Source organism: Diabrotica virgifera, chromosome 6 (genome assembly GCF_917563875.1).
Source record: "Diabrotica virgifera virgifera chromosome 6, PGI_DIABVI_V3a".
NCBI classification, from domain to species: Eukaryota; Metazoa; Arthropoda; class Insecta; order Coleoptera; family Chrysomelidae; genus Diabrotica; species Diabrotica virgifera.
This window is the reverse complement of record NC_065448.1, coordinates 30,281,981-30,305,586: the sequence shown is the minus strand read 5'-3', so window position 1 is coordinate 30,305,586 and position 23,606 is coordinate 30,281,981. Positions and strand designations below refer to the sequence as shown.

The following is a 23,606-nucleotide window of genomic DNA, read 5'->3' as shown; positions in this document are numbered from 1 at the left end:
CCGGTGGTTTTTCTAAGACCACGATAAAAACACGAAATTTTTGAATTCGAGTTTTGGTTGCAGTTTTATTTCGTATCGTATTGAAATTTGACGCGAATAAGCGCCGATTTTTATATATCTAAACAAATATATAAGCGTTTAAAATTTGAAACTTTATTGTTTATGTTGTTCTGAAGCTATTTCCTTGTGGCATTTTTATAATTAACTATTTATATGGGAAATAAGCCACAATTAAATTGATAAAAATAATTTTATTAACGTTTCGACGCCCAAATCGGGTGTCGTTGTCAAAATACAAAATACTACTAAAATAAACAAAAATGTTGTTGTAAAGTAGAAGACTTTAAAATGATATTGCTATGATTTTTTTGTGACGGATATTCTTGAGTTGGGGTTGATTTCATGTAATCGAATGAACTATCTTTCAGTAAAGTCGTCCCAAAAACGCAACTCATAAATATTGGCAATATCATTTTAAAGTCTTATACTTTAAAATGTATAATATGTCTGAATTGCCAATATAAATGAGTCAGATTAAATAAATTATTAGAAGAATATTTTACTTAGCAACAACATTTTTGTTTATTTTGTATTTTGACAACGACACCGGATTTGGGCGTCGAAACGTTAATAAAAATTTTTTTTTTCAATTTAATTGTGGCTTATTTCCCATATAAATAGTTAATTTATTGTTTATTTTATGAAGCATAACGTATACAATTAACGTAAAAAGTGAAATTATGTATAGGTTATATCATTAGCTACCATCCGTAAAAGTTTCAAGTTTTTACATTGTAAAAACAAGAGAATTTAAGCATTTTCCATTAAAATCGTTATTTTTTTATTTAAACAATTAATAAACATAAAAAAAATTTATTGACTATTCGTGTATTGTTCCCGCGAATGCATATGTCTACAAATTTTCATTAATTTGCATTGGAGAAAAGGCAGTCAAATTAACGTCTAAAGATTTGACGCAAACTATTGAACTAAATAAAAGCGTTTAAAAATCAGTAATTTTTTTTCATGCCGAACAGTTTTATCCAATTAAGACATTTTCAGGTATTCCGTAGCATTACATTATGTTCGAGGATTATGCTGGGTGCTTCGATACTATTACCAAGGCTGTGCTTCATGGAAATGGTACTTTCCGTACCATTACGCGCCGTTTGCATCTGATTTTTGTAATATAGCAGGATTAAGTACTGAATTCGAAACTGATACAAAACCGGTAATATACATTTGTTGTCCCAATAGAAACTTCTTATTTACAGTACTTAATATCTTTTATAGTTTAACCCACTGGAACAACTTATGGGTGTTTTCCCAGCTGCCAGTTGCAAGCATGTACCTGGACCATGGGCCGAATTGATGTCGGATCCGGTAAGTATTCGTATTTAATTATAGGGTCTTCCAATACAGATTTGACAGCAGCCTATGACACAGTAAGGCACAAAACATTGCTCCGCAAATTATATGACACTCTCAATCACCACCATCTGGGTAAGGTCGTATATTCCTTACTGCAAAACACGTTTTTTCGTTATGCTGGACGGCAGAGTAAGTAGGAGAAGAGTTCAAAAGAACGGCCTTCTACAGGGAAATGTTTTAGCACCAGTGCTCTTCAATATATATACAAACGGCCAACCTACGCCGACTTAAAGCAAGCAGTTCCTCTATGCTGACGATCTCGCAATATGTGCTCAAAGAAATAGTTTCGAAGAAGTGGAGGAGAAATTCGAAACTGCCTTAAAACAATGACATCGTACTACCTGCAGAATTCCCTGAGACCCAATCCCTCTAACACCCAAGTCTGCGCCTTCCATTTTCGTGCAAAGAAAGCCAAGCGAAAACTCACAAATTGCATAGAATTGTAATATATTAGAAGAGATACCAGAAATGCCTAGAGGAACATAGGAAAAGAGAAAATAAATACCAAAATATAGAAGAAAGATGGAAAGATTATAAACATACTCTATTGTTCATTGTTTCTTATTCGTCAACTAGCAAGGGTTGTCAACTTTGAGACATTGAAGGTGACATATTTTTCTTTATTTCACTCACACCTAAGCTATGGATTAATCTTATGGGGCAATTCAACAAATGCTCTTCAAATTTTCAGGATGCAAAAGAAAGCTATCCGGATTTTAGCAGGGGTTAGTTATCTGGAACATTGCCGACCTCTCTTCATCAAATTAAAAATTATGCCGCTACCTACTCTGTTGATATATCAAGTTCTGACTGAAATTCACAGAAAAAGGTCCCATTTAACAAAGCAGTCTGATGTTCACGTTCACAATACGCGATACTCTCACTATTTACGAACAAATCGCTCTAGATTGCGTCTTTCAGATAAAAATTGTCTTAATTATAACTACTACAATATTTTACCAAAAGATATTAAACAGCTAAGCTGTAACAGTTTCAAAAAAGTAATAAAAAGGTATCTGTTGAAACATTGCTTTTATTGCTCGGAAGAATATATGACTCATTGCAGAACATCTACTGAAATGCTTACCGTGACACAAAATATTTTTTGTTAATCTATATTCTTGTTTGTGATACATATTTATAAGTTGTGTTTTATATTTCTGTTTTATATACCTTGTGATTTTATATACCTTGTAATTTTTATATTCCTTATTTTGACTTTGTAATTTTGACTTGCTACAAACAATTTTTTTTTGTAAAGTAGTTAAATAAATCTATCTATCTATCTATCTATCTCTATTAGTAGCTGCAAAAGAGAGTTGTGGAGTAACAAAAATAAGTAATAATCCCAAAAAACGCACGGTATGGTGGACAAAAGACTTAGAAAAAATAGTACAAGAAAAGAAACAAATGTGGAAAAAATACTTAACAGACAGAAAGCAAGAAAGCTATGACAAGTACAAAGAAAAAATAACAGAAGTTAAACAGATGGTTAAAAATAACAAAGACAGAACGTGGGTAGAATTTGGAAATAAATTAACAGAAGCATTCGGTGAAAACCAGAAATTGTTCTTGAACACTTAAGAGCATGAGAAAACCAAAACCAAATACATTGAAAAACGTGAGGGATAAGAATGGAACCATACTTACAGAAGAGAATGATATTATGGAGAGGTGGAGAGAATACTTTGAAGAACTCTTGGAAGTGGAACAAGTAGAAGGAGATAAGATAGAACAAAACAAAAATCAACACACCCCACAAGAGCAACAGGAACAGATAGGAAATATAACACAAAAAGAATTAACAAATGCAGTCAACAAAATCAAGATGGGAAAAGCACTGTGACATGACGATATAACTGCAGAAATGGTCAAATACATGAATGAAGAAAGACAACAAGAATTACTATACATCAAGAACCAAGCTAAAAATGAAAAGAAAGTACCACTAGACTGGCAGATAGGAATTATTACACCATTGTATAAAAAAGGAGATAGCAAAGAATGCTCAAACTATAGAGGAATAACACTTGGAAGCACAGTAGGAAAACTTTATGCTAGTATACTAGAAAACCGGCTAAGAGAAAAACTAGAAAACACCTTTGAGGAGAGCCAGAGTGGTTTCAGAAAAGAAAGAGGGACGAACGATCAGATTTTCATAATAAGACAAATAATTGAAAAAGCTCTTAAAACAGAAAAGAAATACATGTAAGTTTCATAGATATGGAAAAAGCTTTCGACAGAATTAAACGAGAAGATATTTGGAAAATACTAGAGAAGAGAAAAATTGAACAAGATCTAATAGGATGCATCCAGAGTTTATACGAAAAAACGAAAAGCTATGTAAGGACAAGAAATGAAAAATCAAAAGTATTCGACAGCAACATTGGATTAAAACAGGGTTGTGTCCTGAGCCCACTACTCTTTAACCTAGTACTAGATGACGTAATAAAGAAATGCAAACACAAATGGAGAAAATATAATGTAGGATATTGGAAGTTGAGAATGATACAAATAACAGAACTATGCTACGTAGACGACCTGGTGATCATTGGGGAGTCAGAAAAACAATTAAAAGAAAATATAAACATATTTTATGAAGAGCTAAAAATCAGAAACATGAAAATAAACAAAGAAAAATCAAAAACAATGATAATTGGAAGACAAAAAGGAAAACATGAAATATAAGTAGACGGCAAGCAACTTGAACAGGTAGACAGATATAAGTACAGTTGAGTCCGGGAATCTTTACCCGTGCGTCATCATTTAAAGCATACGAAATAAGTCGATGATAAGTCGGATATTGAAATTTACTAAACGCAACAGCAAGTCACTTACTGCCACTTGGCTCATAATGGAAGGGAAAGGGGAAGAAAGAAGAGGTCCAGGAAGATGAAAATGCTCCTGGCTGAAGAACGTAAGAGACTGGACAGGCATGGACACACATTCGATACTAAGAATAGCTCAAGATAGAGAGCAATTTCCTGTAGTTATAGCCAACCTTCAGTAATGGAGAAGGCCCCTTAGAAGAAGAAATTCGCTACTCATAAAATTAAAAATATTCTTGTAAACACTTTTTTGTTAATAATAATTTTTAATTTCCAGGATTCCCCGATCATCGATTTTTACCCAGAAGATTTCAAAATTGACTTGAATGGTAAGAAGTTCGCCTGGCAAGGTGTGGCTTTACTCCCGTTTGTAGAAGAGACAAGGCTCTTCAAGGCATTAGAGCCCTATTACCTAAAGTTATCTCCAGCCGAGATCAAGAGAAATATTAGAGGAGACGATAAATTATATGTAAACCCCAAAAATAAGGCGTTTGATACAATGTCGGGTTTGTACAATCAGAAAGTGGACAATGATGCTGAGTGTGCTGTTTCTTTTGATGGTATGAGAGGAACTATTCTAATATCAGAGATAAATGTTGTCGTTGGAGGGTAAGTTTTTATTTTATTGTGTGATATTGAAGCGAATATTTCCTATAGCACGGTATGGTGTTTTTGCACGGGCCCAAAATCCTTTTTAGCGTGACTTGAAAAATCGAGACGCCTGCAGTAACCTTGCGGTATACAGTACGTGACCAGACATCTCGTAACGCGACAATTCGTCACCGGATATGTGGTAACGGACAACTCGTAACGGCGACAGTTCGTAACTATACAAATTCGTAACGGACAATTCGTCACGTCAAAATAGAATTATTCTGTGTATTTTTGTTAACGTGGAAACTAACTATTATTGCAGTTATAATTGAAATTATGTTTATCAATTTAACGAATCAATGACTGCGTTCACCAGATGCAAACACGTTCACAACTGTTTGCGTTTGATTCTTAAACTTGTTGACAGCGAGCGAGCTAAACGGTTGGTTGCATTTTCTCAATAAATAAGTTTTTAAAATTATTTTTTTTTATCAAAAGAAAAAAGAAAATGGATTTAATAGATAATAACGCAGCTGAATTTCTTCAGTAGCCATTATTTTATATTCTATAATATATACATTATAAAAACCATTATAAATATATTCTATAATATATACAATTTAAATTCCCGCCATATTTTTTAAACAGTCAACACGTTTGCAAAGTTCAACATAAATATTTTATGCTTGCAAAAATGGCGATCGCTTTCCAAACATGTTTGCTGTCAAGCGCAAACTGATTGCCAACGTTTGCATCTGGTGAACGCGACCAATACCGGGATAAACATGTTTAACACATTTTATATTTCGTGTTTCAGAATATATTAAGTCTTTAAACACTAACAAATATTTAAATATGTACACATACAGACTTTTAACAATATTTTTAAAAGTTTATCCCTCTTATTGTTCCTTAAATTTTCATGTAGCTAGACAAAGGAATAATGAAGTAATCCGTGAAATCTTTAAGCCGATAACAGGGCCTATTTTACCACTAGGCCCGTGAGGCCTTTTAATGGGGCCCGGAAAGATCACAAAAAGAAATTTATTGCCATAACAAAATAAATTTTCAAAATTCTTTCATTTTACGAACAGCAAAAAATGATAAATGTTAACAATAAGAGTTATATTCATAAACAACTGTACTATGTGCAACTATATTCCTATTAAATAATTAATATGTACATTTAAAAAAGTTATTATTAAATTATATTAAGGGGCCCGAAAATTTATTGTGTAGTGCCTCGGGCCTGATTTGAAGTAAAATAGGCACTGACCGATATCCGTCTTTAGACATTCCCAACTTTCTAAGTAAACATTTTGTAAAGGAAAGATTATAATTACCTGTTAGTATAATAAACCATGTGATTGGTTATAGTGTTGGGGTATTCAATCAATGATTATAGTTTATAAGAGGGATGGCTGTTAATACTTTAATACTTGTTTTAAATATTTTTATTATATTCTGAAACACGAAATATCAAATCTTTAAAAATGTTTCTCCTGATACTGATTCGTTAAATTGATAAACATAATTTCATTTATGACAACTGTAATAACAGTTAGTTTCCACTTAGTGGCAACAAAAATAAACAAAATAATTCAATTTGGACGAACAGTCGCCGTTACGAAGTGTCGCCGTTACGAACTGTCGCTGTTACGAATTGTCCGTTACCATTTGTCCGGTTACGAACGCGACAGTTACGAGATGTCATGGAACCATACAGTAATATACGTAATACAGTGATGAGCGCGCTAATAACCGGCAAAATAACACAAAAGATGAAAACAAAATATGTAGATTGTGAAATAAAAAGAGACGAAACTAGTAGAGGTGGAAATTATCGATATAAACGATTTCAAAATTAAAAATCACAAAAGATTTCAAATTAAAAATCACACTCAATTTTCTCTTCTTTTCACCCCTGTAATTTATTAAAATACGCTTTATAGAAGTTTTCAGGGACTTTCAGCACTCGGTAATTATGTAATCTTTTATTCTGCGTTTAAATTTTTCAAAAATACTTATTAGTTTTCTTAGGATTCGAAAGAAATTAATGCATTTAAAAAGCATTGGCCCGAAATTTTGCGTCTACCCTCTTAAAAACTAAATACAAAGTAAACTTTAAATACCAGTATTTGCTACAAATACTTATTAGTTACTATTTGTTACTTTTAAATTAAAATTTTAGAATAGCAACCTTTTAACCTTTTTGTAATTAACTCGAGTTCTTCAATCAGAAATAATTAGACCAGCTTTGGAAAATAACCGTTCGCAAGGCACTGATGTTCCAATGACACTAAGGCGTTCTTGAGCTACTTGTGCATGATAAGGAAAAATATATTTATTTTCTCTCCACCATTTTAACGAATCTTCATTTCGCGGTAACCGATCGCATTCCCTAAATCTTTGCATTTCTATTATTGCCCTGCTTGTCGTAGTGCCTCGTGGCTGATCCTGCGATCCCATAATATCATCCGGATCTGCAGATGTTTTCTCATGTTCTATTAAAATTTGAGTCGTAAATCCTTTATCTTTTTGTTCCATTCCAAGTTTTTCTGCAATAAGAGCGATTCTATTTTCTATGCTATTTCCGCATTTGTTGGATCCTTAAAAGGAATTAGTCGAACCCTTATTTTGCCAAGAAAAGTTGAAATCGACAGTTTATCGACTGTTTAATAAAATTCCACTCATACATGTTTGAAGTAGTGTTTACGTACATATTTGTTATGCTTATAATAGCCTTAACAATTTCTTCTAGCTGAATAAATCTTTCCAACATATAAAATGTCGAATTACAACTTGTGGAAACATCTTGCAGTAATTTGAAAGGATGCCCATTTCCTAGATTTCTCGAAAATCTAAAAGTTTAGCAGTGGCTTGTATAACTCTTTTTAAAGTGGCTTGTGGTATTTTTTATTTTGGTTAAATTTTTAATGATTTTCTCATATCACTTTTGATAACAACATCTGAGGTGAAAGTCGACACGTCAATAAAATCATTTTTTAAGTTAAATTGTGGCTGATTTCCTTATCCTTTAAGCCATCGTTCACAATAAAGTTTATTTATTGTGTGTGCAAAGCATCCAAAATCATTCATTTTCATATCATTTTGTGTACCACCTTTAACATTTTGTGCATTATAGGAAACAATAATGTATTAAAATTTTGTTTTCTACGTTCTCTAAGTTTTATAAGACATCTTTATCTTACAAATATTGCATGATGCATAATTATCATCCACTTCTATAAAAACGTTCCATAAACTACTAAATTTTTCTATTTTTGTTTGGCACTAGTGGCATGGTATGCGTTCTAATAGCAAACCCAATTTTATAATAGTGACCTAAACAAAATAATAACACGTGTAGAATTTTACGATGGTCCATAGTGGTAACACTTTTTATTAGGAGTTTAACATACGAATATTTCGTTGCTCTGTTAAATCACAATTATTGAATCGGTCATTACGAAAACAATCTAAGTCAATATTTTGGGTAAAATGACGACGCTTTTCAACGCCATTAAATTTACATTTAAATATATAAACACTTAAACTTTTTTTGCCTTTCAGAAAGATTCATTTATAACCCATAATACTTATATAAAATATAGTATTATCTCGGAATATCCAACTATTAATGAAAATATTTTTACGTTTCCTGAAAAATTTACACATTGTAACATGTATTGTTTTCGCAATGACCGATTCAATTACAAATTACAGACAAAAATCACAATGAATAAAATATCACTGTATCGTAATTTAGCCCACCTCTAGACTCGTTCGGCTGATTTAAAACAGACTGAAATAGTAAATGTACACGGGCTTTTGCATTTGCGTAGCTTAGTTCAGAATCCAGCAGTCGACTGAAGTATTGGACTTGTATAATATAATAATTATTTGAAATCTTTTGTTGGCCAACCGCCTAGAGCAGAAATACATGTATTGGCTATGCTCCCTTTAAAGCTCGCTGGACCTGTATAGGGATAGTTGGTCAGCTCAATAGGAAAATTTGTTTGATTCAAATTGAGACAGTCACCAGATGTCCCCACAATTTCTGTCAGGGTCGCGACGTCAAAATGCATAGACAGCAAGTTGGATACGATCCTATTCATAACACCACAACTGGCATACATATTAAGAAAAATAAATATATATGGAAGAATATATTTAGAAATTGAATTAATGATGCCATGCTATTATATACCTATATATAATGTATAATAGCATGACATCATTAATTCAATTTCTAAATATACTCTTTTATTTTTTTTAATATGTATGCGAGTTGGGGTGTTATGAATAGGATCGTATCCAACTTGGTGTCTATGCATTTTGACGTTGCGACCCTGACAGAAATTGTGGGGACATCTGGTGACTGCCTCAATTTGAATCAAACATATTTATCTATTGGGCTGACCAACTATCTCCCTATATAAACAATGCCTATAGTACCGGGTGTCCACTTATATTTTCCCCCATTTTAACTGCCTATAACTTCTAAACGGTTCAAGATAGAAATATGCGGTTTTCGCTGAAATGTTTTATTTTAGTAAGAGTTTTGTCTGAATGCATTGAATTTTTTATATCGCTTTCAAGTACGAAATAAAAAATGGCGGATTTTTGAAAAAAACTTTGGTGACTTTTTTTTAATGGAACACCCAGTATATTTTTTTGTAAATTGAAAGAAAGATCATTCACCTATCCAGCGATATAAAGTTTTTCAAAATCGCTTGTCAAATCACTGAGTAATTAATTTTTAAAATGAGGGGTGCAACGTGGATATCACATACCTAAATAACATAACTAAGCAAGTTATGTGATTTCCACATTGAATCTCTCATTTTAAAAATTAATTGCTCAATCATTTGACAACCGATTTTAAAAAATTTTATATCGCTGGATAGATAAATGACCGTTTTTTCAAGTTTTTAGGTAAATGACCATTTTTATATCGCTTTTTAAAAAATGGCGGATTTTTGAAAAAAAAACGTTGTTGACTGTTTTTATTAAAACACCCAGTATATTTTTTTGTGTCTTGAAAAAACGGTCATTTATCTATCCAGCGATATAAATTTTTTTAAAATCGGTTGTCAAATGATTGAGCAATTAATTTTTAAAATGAGAGATGCAATGTGGAAATCACAGAACTTGCTTAGTTATGTTATTTAGGTATGTGATATCCACGTTGCACCTCTCATTTTAAAAATTAATTACTCAGTGATTTGACAACCGATTTTGAAAAACTTTATATCGCTAGATAGGTGAATGACCTTTCTTTCAATTTACAAAAGAATATACTGGGTGTTCCATTAAAAAAAAGTCAACAAAGTTCTTTTCAAAAATCCGCCATTTTTTATTTCGTATTTGAAAGCGATATAAAAAATTCCATCCATTCAGACAAAACTTTTACTAAAATAAAACATTTCAGTGAAAACCGCATATTTGTATCTTGAGCCGTTTAGAAGTTATAGGCAGTTAAAATGGGGGAAAATATAAGTGGACACCCGGTATATTATACTATAAAACGATATTTATATTTTATTAATAATTTAACATTTAATTTGACTTTGACGGTTCTGTCAAAAGTAAACAACGTTAGCAGGTGGAGTTAGGAGCAAACATAATAATGTATTGAATTATTTTAATAAAACGTACCTATGTAATTTGTTTAATTATATATGTAAATGATAAATATGTAAATAATAAAATTACCCAGAAGTTATTATACCTCATTATTTTATTGAACAAAACATATATCTAATCTATATTTTTTTAACTAAAAATGGTTAAATTCACGTAAAATGTCAGTTGGTAGTTCAGATTTCTTTCATATGTGTCGCTAGGAGTTGTTGTTCCGGACAAATTGCGTTTCCGCTTGACGTGTCTTCCTAGCATTTTATCAGATTAGATTTATTAGCTGAATTTGTATGATTGTGATTTTTTTTATTTTTCAGGGGCTTGAATTCTCCTGTATCTGATTTAGAACCGATCACTGAAAACAAAGTATGTACTGTAAGATACCGGGATCCAAAATATAACAAAGGATTTATATTTCCTGCTAAAAGACTCGAAGGAGCCAAAGATCCTCCTACAGTTTTGAAACCAGGCGATCTTAGTAGAGAAGACAATAGGAATTGGAGACCACAAATTGGAATGGCCAGATCCAACACAAGGTTAGTATTTTATGATTTCGTATGGCTTGGTACGATCGATTAGTTTAACTTTTTATTATTCTTCTTTTTCCTCTTTATAAGCAATTCTGCTTGTTCAATGACGGATTGATACCTCTATGGAAGGTTGTCACTCCGTCGTCACGAAGTCTCCATTCGTGTATACACTGCACGTTACATTTTCTTCTAATGTCTTCACTCCTCTTTCAATCTCTCAGCGTATTTTCTGTAATTCTTCTCAGTACTCTCATCTCAGCCGTATTCAGTAGTCTTTGTGTTGTGGCTGTATCGGGTCTTGCTTCTGATACATATTTTGTGTCATTTTGGACCTACTAAAATTTTTTATTTCTTACAAGAAATCGAACATATTATAACTAATAACTAATTAGGCAACATAGAGAAATTGTCACTGACATTTTGACAAACCTGCGTCAGATTTTCTCTTATCTGTTCTGTTATTTTTATCGATATCTGTTCAGTACAGTAGTGTATCATTTTAAGAATTCGTTACTGTTGTTTCATAGGAAAGTAGTGTTTATTTATAGTTAATTTATTATATTTTTGTGTAATAGAACTAAGTTGTTGGCCTATTTGAAAAAATAGATTATTGTTAATTGTGAGTTTTAGTTATACAGGGTGTAACAAAAATACAGGTCATCAATTAAACCACATATTTTGGGACCAAAAATAGTGCGATTGAACCTAACTTACCTTTGTACAAATGTGCACATAAAAAAAGTTAGAGCCCTTTAAAGTTACAAAATGAAAGTGGATTTTTTCCAATATATCGAAAACTATTAGAGATTTTTTATTGAAAATGGACGTGTGGCATTCTTATAGCAGGAACATCTTAAAAATAAATTATAGTAAAATTTGTGCACCCCATAACAATTTTATGGGGGTTTCGTTCCCTTAAACCCCCCCAAACTTTTGTGCACGTTCCAATTAAATTATTATTGTGGTACCATCAGTTAAACACAATGTTTCTAAAACTTTTTTGCCTCTTAGTACTTTTTCGAAAAGCCAGTTTTTATCGAGATATTTTGAATATTTGTCAAATCCACCACATATTTTGTATATGGTTAAGTACGATTATCGAGAACTGGTAATAATATGAAAATTTACATTTTTAGGTATATTTTGAACCATATTAAAAAGAAGCCACATCTCAATAAAATGTGCCTTATCGAAAAAATACTAAGAGACAAAAAAGGTTTAAAAACACTCTTTTTAACTAATGGTACTGCAATAATAGTTTAATTGAAACGCACACAAACATTTGGGGGGTTTAAAGAAACAAAACCCCCGTAAAATTTTTATGTAAACATATTAAAAAAGAAGCCGTATATCGATAAAAAATGGCTCATCGAAAAAATACTAGGAGGCAAAAAAGTTTTAAAAACATTGTGTTTAACTAACGGTACCACAATAATAATTTAATTGGAACGTACACAAAAGTTTGGGGGGGGGGTTTAAGGGAACAAAACCCCATAAATTTTTTATGGGGTGCACAAATTTCACTTTAATTTTTCTTAAGATATTCCTGCCACAAGAATGCCACATATCCATTTTCAATAAAAAATCTGTAATTGTTTTCGATATATTGGAAAAAATCGATTTTCATTTTATAACTTCAAAGGGCTGTAACTTTTTTTATGTGCACATTTGTACTAAGGTAAGTTAGGTGCAATCGAACTAGTTTTAGCCCCAGAATATGTCGTGATTTAATTTATGACCTGCATTTTTGTTACACCCTGTGCCCTGTATGTAGGTAAGTATATTTTACGTAAAAATATTTCGAATTCTAATGCGAGTATATACCGTTTTAGGAAGATTTTTTATTCTAAAAATATTATCTTTAAAAAATGGGAAAAATTTATTTAAAAAAAGGGGATGAAACTAGTTAGAGTGCATTTGACGCTCTATGAACTAAATAAAATAAGACGGCTCTTGTTTCGCTTCACAACGAAATGACTATGTATTTATTATTGTTTTATTATTATTTTGTGCAAATACCTATGTTAACTTAAAATTTTCATCCATTTTGGTTTATTTTTATAAATATTTACTAATAATAAAATTGTTTTCTATTACTTCCATTTAGCGCGCCTATGAGTCAATTGATGAGACAATTGTCAAAATATTGAATTAGATAATGTCAAAGCTTACCACTGTTGCCAAAGTTTCGCAGACCTTATGAAAAAAGGTATGATACTATCTCCCGAAGTTATATTGATGACGCGCTACTGTATGCTCTTAAGGCATCCTGCCAGTCTATTTGTTTTCTATACTTGATTTCTTACTTCTTTTTCCAGGTCTCCATAGCTGGACAATGTAATTCCAAGGTATTTTATTTCCATTACTTGTTCAATACTGATGCCATCAATTTCTATTTTACATCTGATTGGTTCTTTACTGATTACCATTGTTTTAGTTTTCTGAGAAATTGTCATATTGCATATTTGCAAACTATCTTCATTTTGGGCTATCAATATTGCGTCGTCTGAGTAATAGAGTATTTTTCTGTTGAAATACAAATTGCTTACTCCACATCAATTTGGATTCCTGAGTGACAAATGCACGAATGATGCTATGTTCTTCCTTTTCGATCATGTTTACTCCAGTCTAAACAACCATCACTCTACAGCAACAATTTTCTGTGATTTCTCTAAAGCATTCGATTGTGTAAACCATAACATCTTGACTGACAAATTACAGCACTATGGATTTAGGGGAAAGGCTCTTAAATGGCTTAAATTATATCTTAATAAAAGAAGTCAGTTTGTAAGGGTTGACACGAAGACGTCTTCTTGCATGCCATTAGAATGTGGGGTACCTCAGGGTTCAGTTCTAGGCCCTATATTGTTTCTGATATACATAAATAATATCTCTAGTCTGAACATTAAAGGTAAAATATGTCTCTTTGCAGATGATACTAGTATTACTTGGAGTAACACGGATATTATGGATCTTCGCAATACCATAGCTACAGACCTAGTCACCATTAAATCGTGGTGCGATTCGAATCTCCTGTTGTTTAACGTTTCTAAAACCAAAGTCCTACCTTACAACAGTATGATGCAACCTTTAGTACTTAATAACAACAGTCTAGAGTAGAGGTAGTTGAATCGGTGAAGTTCTTAGGGCTTATTGTGGATAAGTCTCTAAAATGGAACTTGCACATTGTTGCCTTACACAAAAAATTAAGTTCTGCTTGTTTTGCGCTAAGATCAGTTGCTACGGAAATGAATTTGTCAACATCTAGGACCGTTTATTATGCCCTTTTTGAGTCTCATCTTCGGTACGCCCTTCCATTCTGGGGTACGTGTTGTGCGACTCAATTTGGGCGTATTTTTAAACTACAAAAGAGAGCTCTTCGTTACTCCCTGAGACTCAATAGCAGAGTTCATTGCCAAGAATTCTTTAAAAAATTTAAAATATTAACTCTTCCTTCTTTGTTTGTTTTTGAATCCGTTTGTTTAATCCGCAAACATGCATCAGAAGGTCCAGAGAGACCCACTCACAACTATCCCCTTAGAAACGTGGAGCATAATCTTTATCTGCCAACCCCACGGTCTGAGCTGGTTAAGTGCTCTATACTATACAATTCGAGAAAAATGCACAATCACCTGCCATCTAACATCAAATATATTACAGCATTTCCCGCTTTTCGCAAGGCATTGAAAGCTTATTTGCTAGAGAGAGCTTTTTATACAGTGAATGACTTTTTTTATAAACGATTTGAATTCAGCAAATTGACTTGCAGGATTATTACTTTCGAGTACTTTTGTACATATCTGCAGCGGCATAGAACTTTTGATTTACTTTCCCTTTCCCTTTTCCTTGTTCGCCTTCTTTTTGCTCTGACGTTGTGTACATATTGTTTGCAAAATGTTTAATTTTTTAATGTGTACTTAATAACTGTAAAATTATATTAAGTAGTATAACTCACGCCATTTACTTGGTGTCTGTTTCTGTTTTTGTTTTGTTTGTAGTTTTTTATTATTTTTTGTTTTTTATTGTATTTTTTATTTTGTATAAGCTTTGTCCACAAATTGGTAAAATTTTATGACAATAAGGCATACCTTACTTACTTACTTACTTTTACTTCTTGGTTTCCCATTCTGTATCCCCTTTCTTTGTTGATGCTTTTGATGATTTCATCCATGGTTAAATTGAAGCATAGGACTAAATGAGTCCCCCTGAGTAAGTGGTCCATCTATTCTGACTTCCAATCTAGGGGAACTTCTCTATTATACCGAAGATACATTACATCTTTGAGTCCTACTCTGTCAAATGCTTTCTTTAAGTAAATCAGAGATAGAAATACTGGTCTATTATTATACTCTAGTGATTTCTCAGTAATTTGCTTTATGAAGAATATTGCATCTGTACACGATCTTCCAGTACGAGAATTTCGTGTTCATCTGCTAACTTATCCTCTGATTAATTAGTTCTTGTAGAATTCTAGTTGTAATTTTTAGAGTAGTATTTAACAAGTTGATAACTCTATAGTTTTCTGGCTGTCTTTTATCTCCTTTTTTGAATAGTAAAATTAGTTCGCTCGTTCTCCATTCTTCCGGTATTTTATTGTGTTTTATAATTTTGTTAATTAATGTTGTTAATTGTTCTGTTATTGCTGCTCCACAATATTTCAGTAATTTGTTTGGTGTTCCGTCTTTACCTGCAGACTTTCTGTTCTTCAGCTTTTCAAGTGTTTTTCGAACTTCCTGTGTACATATATGGACTTTTTCGTTTGTGGTAATTTCTGGCGTTTTCGGTTCTACCGTCATTTGTTCTTCTTCTGCATAGAGCTTTTTTAGTTAGTCAATCCATGTATCCTTTTCTATGTGTTTTGGTGCTATTAGTTCCTTTACCTCCGTTCTTTGACCTCTTATAAAGCGCCACATTTCCTTTTGGAGACCATAAAAATCATGTTCCATTTCTTTCGAAAAACGTTCCCAGTGATCATTTTTTATTCTTCTTATGAGTGAATGTGTTTCGTTTCTTATTGTCTTATAATTATCGTATGCCTTTTGTGCCTTGGTTGACATGTATTTTAGGTAAGCTTTTTTCTGAGCTTTACATTTTTTCTTCACTTCTGTACAGAGCGATTTATTTTTATTAATGTTTCTTTCACCAAGAACTTCCTTGGCTGAGGCTAAAATATTAGACTTAATTCTTGCCCAGCTTTCTTCGACTCAATCACTTTCCGTGATATATAATTATGTTTATGCTTCTATTTCTAATTTTTTATTGTAATCTGAAATTTTGCTCGGCAACGTATAATGATTTGTTTCTTTTATTTTAAGGGCAACATTGGACGTTTCCGGACATAGAACACTCTCACATCACGTACCTCGAGGTGGATATTCCAGGGGCCAGTATGGTAATGTTCCTCCACCAAAGAATTTGGACAACAGGAATTCTTACAATGGTATGTACTGAATCAACTTCCTTTTCTTGTAACTCTTTGTAGTTTTTTGTAGAGAATTATAAATGTAATCATCATCGTAATGCACCCATTGGATTACACTTTGTAAAATTTGTGCCGTGGGTATCACCTATTATACATATAAAGGGTGATTCATTTAGAGGTACTTTTTTTAGTAGGTAATTGATGGAAGACCGTGCATGAGTCGGATTACCTGACGTTGCGTTTTTATTCAGTATTGTTTGACATTTCATCCTGAAAAGACTTAGTCCGGCACAGCGTCTAGAAATTATTCAGCTGTATTACGAAAATAGGCGTTCTATGAGGAACGTGTTTCATGCGCTTAGAGCAACTTATGGTCCACATAATTCGGCATACCGATCGCATAATTCGCTATACCACCAGTAAATTTGAAACCCAGTTTTCATTATTGGATAACACGTGACCTAAGAGACCACATTCAGCACGTACTGAAGAAAATATATCGACGGTAGCGGATGGTGTACGCAAAAATAATGAAGAATCGATTCGTCGCCGTTCCCGAAAGTTTGGCTTGTTGTAATGCAACAATTTGGCGTATTTTACGTAAGGATCTTGGTTTAAAAGCATACAAAGTTCAATACGTATCATACGTATCAATCAATACGTGATCTATTTGATTATTTGTTCTTCCATCGTTTGATCTCCATGTTGCCTTGTGGATCTATTTTCTAGCGAACTGGGTGCTTGGCCATCAAAAGCACCCAGTTCGCTAGAAAAAAAGATCCACAAGGCAACATGGAGATCAAACGATGGAAGAACAAATAATCAAATAGATCACGTATTGATTGATGGGAGACATTCTAGCAGCATAATAAGCGTAAGAACTATGAGAGGGCCAGATAGCGACACAGACCATTTTCTCGTAAAGGGCAAGCTCAGAACAAGAATTTCAACACAAACAATAGATACACACAAAGATCGAAACATGGAATGTGGCGAAGCTGAAAGAAGAAAATAATCAAAGACAGTACCAAGTAGAATTAACAGGCGGGCTGAAAAGTTCGTAGGCTAACATAGAAAGAATTTTTTTTATATAAAATTTGATTTTATTATTCAAAATAGTTTCCTTCGAGGGCTCTAAAACGATTATGGCGGTCATACAACTTTTCAATACCATTTTTATACAATTTGTCTTTAGCCTCAAAATAAGCCTCAGTTTCGGCGATTAACTCTTCATTGGTGCTAAATTTCTTTTCAGCGAGCATTCTATTGAGGTCAGCTAACAGGTAGTAGTCGCCGGGAGCCATATCTGGTGAATATGGTGGCTGCGGAGGCAATTCGAATCCCAATTCTTGAAATTTTGCCATCATTTTCATTAATTTGTTACACGGTGCGATATCTTGATGAAACAGCACTTTATTTTACTTCAAATTTACTTCGCATTTTTACACGATTTCTTCGTTCAAACGCCCCAATAGCGCAACTTAAATAGTCGCTGTTAATGCTTTTTTCCTTTTCAAGATACTTAAGGGGGTATTAGTACGCTATGGACAAAATAGGTGGCAAATTTTTAAACTAACGTTTAACAGTTCTTTGAATAGATGGCAGCACGTACATATATTTTATAATTAAATTTAGTTCTCTGAACGACACCGCATTGATGCCATGTATTGCAACTTAAGCTCGGCACATCTCGATCTTAATCGTACTTTGTATTTACTGACGACAGTTGTTAATCTTTTCTTTACCTGCCTAGGGTAAATTCTCATTAATAGATACAACGTTAAACGTTCATTCATTTGGAAATAGTTTATTATTTAATATTGTATTAGACGGCAATTCGTAATTCTTTACCTGCTCAAAAGGATTTATTTCAAACTAAAGAAATTTGCAATTATTTGAAATACAAGTAAGTGCCTATCTAAATGACCAAAAAATAATTATGCTAATTCTCAGAATGAAGATCGAGTATAAAATTAGTATTTTTAATAAATGTAAAATACGTAAGTCAATTGAAAAACAGCGTCACTACAATAACTTTTTTCATATTGAATGTTTTTTCAACAGGGGAAGTTTTTTCCTCGGAAAATTTCACATTTTCATTTAATTTCTCATTTCAACATGCGAGGCAGAATAATAATTAGCCTAATGAACCACTTACTTAAAACATTTTTAAAAGTAATATACAGCAGAATATATAAAAAATGCGAAGAACAAGTATCACGGACAAAGATTGGATTCCGCAATGCCTTGCCCTTAGGCACCCGAGAGGCTCTATTGACTGTCCAAGTGCTTATGCAGAGGTGCAGATATGTCAACTGTGACGTACCTATATATTTGTTTTATCGACTACAAAAAGGCATTTGATAGAGTACAACATGATAAGCTCATACTCATAAATTATCTTGGATGAAACTGGATTAGATGATAGATATAAACAACATTAGATATGCCGACGACGCAGTAGTTTTTGCAGATAGCCTAGATGATTTGCAAATAATAATGTCGCGCATATAAGATATAAGCAGTGAACATGAACTTAATTTCAATACGAAAAAAAGAAAGTAATGGTAGTCAGTAAGAGCGAAATATATTACATACACGGCTTTTGGTTAACCAACAACCAATTGACAGAGTGGACATGCAGCTACACATACCTTTTATACCTACATAAACAGTCAATGGGACCACTCTAGTGAAATAAAACAACGCATAGGAAAAGCGAGATCAGCGTTCATAATGATGTCTCGTTTCAGAAATCTCGTTTACCACTTGGTAACAAAATTTCTATTATCAGATCCTATGTATTTTCTAGATTATTATACGGAGCAGAAGCTTGGACTCTTTCCGAAGCTTCTTTAAGAAAACTCAAGGCATTCGAGATGTGGTATTACAGTCGCATTTTAAGAATTTCGTGGATGGGTCGTGTGCCTAATGTTGAGGTCTTACGTAGAATGGGCAATGGGCAAGAAATGCGAGATTATTAACACACAATATTATCAAAGAGCGCAAAGTAGAATATCTTGGCCATGTTATGAGGAATGAACAGAGATTGCCGCTACTCTTTCTTCAGGGCAAGGTATTGGGAAGAGAGGACCAGGGAGAAGAAGAATATATTGGCTTCATAATCTGAGAAACTGGTTCAATACATCGACAAACAGACTATTCCGAATAGCAGCAAGCAAAGTTAGGATAGCCATGCTGATCGCCAACATCCGGAACGAATAAGCAGAGTGAGACGAAGAATACCTCATTTTAAATTATTCTTCTTCTTCTTCATGTGTCTCGTCCGTTGCGGACATTGGCACGTTAGTCCAAACCATTGGCGTAAGTTTTGAAGCCATGGAGTGTCTTCTTCTTCTGGGTCCACGTTTGCTCTCTATTTTATTCTGTATTGTCAGTGGCAGTATACGATATTTGTCATGTCTCATAATTTGATCGATGTATTCAGGTTTCCGTTTCTTAAGTGTGAAAGAGATTTCTTATTTTTGTTTTCCCCTCGGCGCAATACCACTACGTTGGTAGTGTGAGTCGTCCAGGATATTTTGAGGATAGGTCGGTACACCCACATTTCGAAATCCTCTAGATTTTGTATTAATGTTTCCGTTATTGTCCAGGCCTCTGCTCCATACAACAAGACCGGAAAGATATCATTTTAGCAGCCGTATTTTTAGTAGGATAGATATGTCGAATTTGATGAATATATTTCTCATGTTGTTAAATGTTGCTCTGGCCTTTTCTATTCTAGATCGTATTTCGGTTGTTTGATCCCATTTCGAGTTGACGACTGTTCCAAGGTATATGAGTGTAATGTGTAGTGTGTGTGTTGGGTAAATGTCTTGTTACTTAGCAAAGTCGAAGTCATTGTTTTTGCAAAGAAACGCTAATTGTATCCGAACGTCTGCGGTCCCTCCGGTGAGTATCGATCCCACAAGGAGAGAAAATATTTTCATTTATTAATTTTTAATAAATGAAAAATTCTCCACCAAGGTGAGATTCGAACTCACGACCTTTAGGTCCAAAGGTAGGCGTTTTTACCAGTGAGCCACATAGGGGTTACAATCATGATTGAAACTCAAACAAAGTCCAAAATGTTTACTGGCAGGGGGAGGGGCCACTTTTCTAAACAAAACCACGTGATTCGTATTTCCATGGTTACAAAACTCGTTTTCAATGTTTTGCAGATTTTTTAACATTCGGCAAACGCGCATCTGTCGCCATTTAGTACATCACTGCTGCCATCTACTAAATGACACGTGAACTCAGTTTCTCACCTATTAAGTGATAGCCGAACTAATTTATCACTAGAACAATGCCAACTTGTTACGGTTGTATCAACAAAATCCCTAGATTGCAGCTTTTAAGTATAATTTTCATCTTTAGGTACAGTTAATTTAAAAATTATGGCAGTATGAATAATGAACGTTTGCTTAAAATAAAGCTTATTGCATAGTTAATCATTTATGGTAGTTATTTTGTACCGAAGTTCAAAAATTATTACATAAATCCAATTTTTAGGGCAGGATACCAAGTAAGTTATGACATGGGTTCCTTTAAGTACAGTTATAAAAAAATTACTGCTTTCTTTGGAAATTTTAACTAGATACTATTAAACTAGAAAGTTTACAGTTGACGTACATACCCACAAGTTGAAAATTGGTTTTGAAATAGTGACGGTAACTGTACCTAAAAATTATATAAATTTTAACATTGTGTCGTACCACCTTAATGAATATTATACCATGCTCATCCCAAAATACTGATGCCATAACCTTGCCAGCCGACTGTTGCGTCTTTCCACGCTTTGGAGTCGGTTCATCACGTGCCGTCGACCCGGCAGACTGTCTATTAGACTCCGGTGTGAAATGATGAAGCCATGTGTCATCCATTGTAATATATCGACGCAAAAATTCGGTTTTATTACGATTGAATAGCTTCAAATACTTCTCAGAAACAACAATTCGTTGTTGTTTTTGATCGATTGTGAGCTCTCGCGGCACCCACTTTGCACAGAGCTTTCGCATAACCAAATATTCATGCATATTATATCCAACACGTTCCTACCATATCTTTACAGTCTCAGCTTTCTCGAACAATCACTTTATGGTCATCCAAAATTATTTTGTGGACTTTTTTGATGTTTTCATCGGTAACAGCCTCTTTGGGGCGTCCACTGCATGCATCGTCCTCGGTGCTCATTTCGCCTCGTTTAAATTTAGCAAACCATTCCTCAACGGTTGATTTTTCTTGTGCAGAGTTCGAATATTGTTTATCAAGCCAAGATTTGTCTTCAACAGTATTTATTTTCGCCAAAAAGCAATCAAATGTTAAGGTACGAAATTCCTTTTTATCCAATTTTTTTAAACTAACATAAGTGGCTTCACTTAAAATGCTAAAATGCTTAAAATACGATCCTCAAACAAATGAGAGTAAGATGTTTAAATTAAACGCAAATAGTAGCATATACTCAGCTGAATTAATAGGCATATTAGAAGCCCTAAAATACTGCCAACATCTTCCAAACAAGAAAATTTATATTTTCTCTGACAGTAAAAGTGCTTTGCAAAAAATTAAGCACCTTCAATCTATATCTAAAATAAATTATGTCATCTTAGAAATATTACAAAAAGTTGAAGAATTAAATAAAGATTTCAAAACAATACATCTAATATGGGTCAAAAGCCATTGTGGAATACTGGGCAATGAAACAGTTGATGTCTTAGCTAAAAGGGCAATACACGAAGGAGAAGGAACAAAATACAAATGTACAACAAATGAAATAAAAAAAGTTATTAACAACGTTTGGAAATCAAAATGGGAAGAAGATAATAAAAACAATCAAAAAGGCAAACATTACAAAGAAATTCAAGAAACGATTCCCAAAAAACCATGGTTTATAAAGGGGAATCTTTCCAAAAATGCAATAAGAAAAATTTGTCGTTTGAGGTTTAATCACGTACCGGTTCCCAAATTTCTATTTAAAATTCGTTTAAAAACCGATCCATATTGCAATTGTAGAGAAATAGGAGACGCAGAGCATCAAATATTAAATTGCTCTCTAATACAAGCTCAAGTGAAAATCTTTTTGGACAAAATTTAGAAGTTAAAGGATGTCATACATCCAATTAATTTAAAATTCTTATTAACGACGTTCTACACCTTCGGCAAAGAATTAAGGATTTGCATGAAATTTTAGTATGTTATAGTTTACTTCAAAAAACTAAGACTTGATTTTTAAAAAATTGTTTTACCGTGCCGTTTAATTACTATTAAGGTTCAAAGTTAAGTTTTAACATGGGCTCTTATGGGAATTCTTAAAAAGTTAATAACTTTTGACCCAAATTTACGATTTTTAATTTTTTGTGCTTAAATTAATGGTTTTTTTGTAAGGAATAGCATATTAAAAAATGAGAATTGTTTACCGTACCATTATTAAATAAAAGTGAAAATACTGTTTGGAAAATACTGTTTCGCTCTTAAAAAGTTACTAACTTTTGACCCAAATTTACGATTCTTAATTATTTGTGCTTAAATTAAAGGTTTTTTTGTAAGGAATAACATATTAAAAAATGAGGATTGTTTACCGTACCATTATTAAATAAAAGTGAAAATACTGTTTCGAAATCATGTTTCGCTCTTAAAAAGTTAATAACTTTTGACCCAAATTTACGATTTTTAATTATTTGTGCTTAAATTAAAGGTTTTTTTGTAAGGAATAACATATTAAAAAATTAGGATTGTTTACCGTACCATTATTAAATAAAAGTGAAAATACTGCTTCGAAAATACTGTTTCGCTTGCATATAAGTTTCCTCCCTTCCTCTGAGAGGCGTACCCCGCAACGAAGGTGTAGAACGTCGTTAAATCAAAGTAATAATCCACAACTGGTCATTTTATTATGTGAACATATTAAAAATATCAAACTGGAAATATGAGTAGCTATGGTTAACTATCTGTATTTAGAATTAGATAAATATTGTAAAAGAAATGTAAAAACAATGTAATAAAAAAAAACAGAAACCATTAAGAAGACGAATAACCTCCGCGAGGATGAATCGGGTTTTAGTCTTACCGTAATGGAAAAAAAAAAGAACAAAAAACAAAAAAAGCAAAAAAAAAAAAATATAATTGAATAAAAAGATGAAAAATATAATGAAAACT

At 32.9% G+C, this 23,606-nt stretch overlaps 1 protein-coding gene across 1 annotated transcript in view; it reads left to right on the top strand.

The window, feature by feature from the left end:
* The window catches only part of LOC126886848 (5'-3' exoribonuclease 2 homolog), a 97,391-nt gene that overhangs the window by 35,264 nt on the left and 38,521 nt on the right, over nucleotides 1-23,606 (top strand). Inside the window, exons 8-12 of the mRNA XM_050653945.1 lie at nucleotides 1,063-1,231; nucleotides 1,294-1,383; nucleotides 4,537-4,868; nucleotides 10,814-11,032; nucleotides 16,342-16,466. Coding sequence (XP_050509902.1) covers nucleotides 1,063-1,231; nucleotides 1,294-1,383; nucleotides 4,537-4,868; nucleotides 10,814-11,032; nucleotides 16,342-16,466 — 935 coding nt within the window. The remainder of the gene's footprint in view (nucleotides 1-1,062; nucleotides 1,232-1,293; nucleotides 1,384-4,536; nucleotides 4,869-10,813; nucleotides 11,033-16,341; nucleotides 16,467-23,606) is intronic.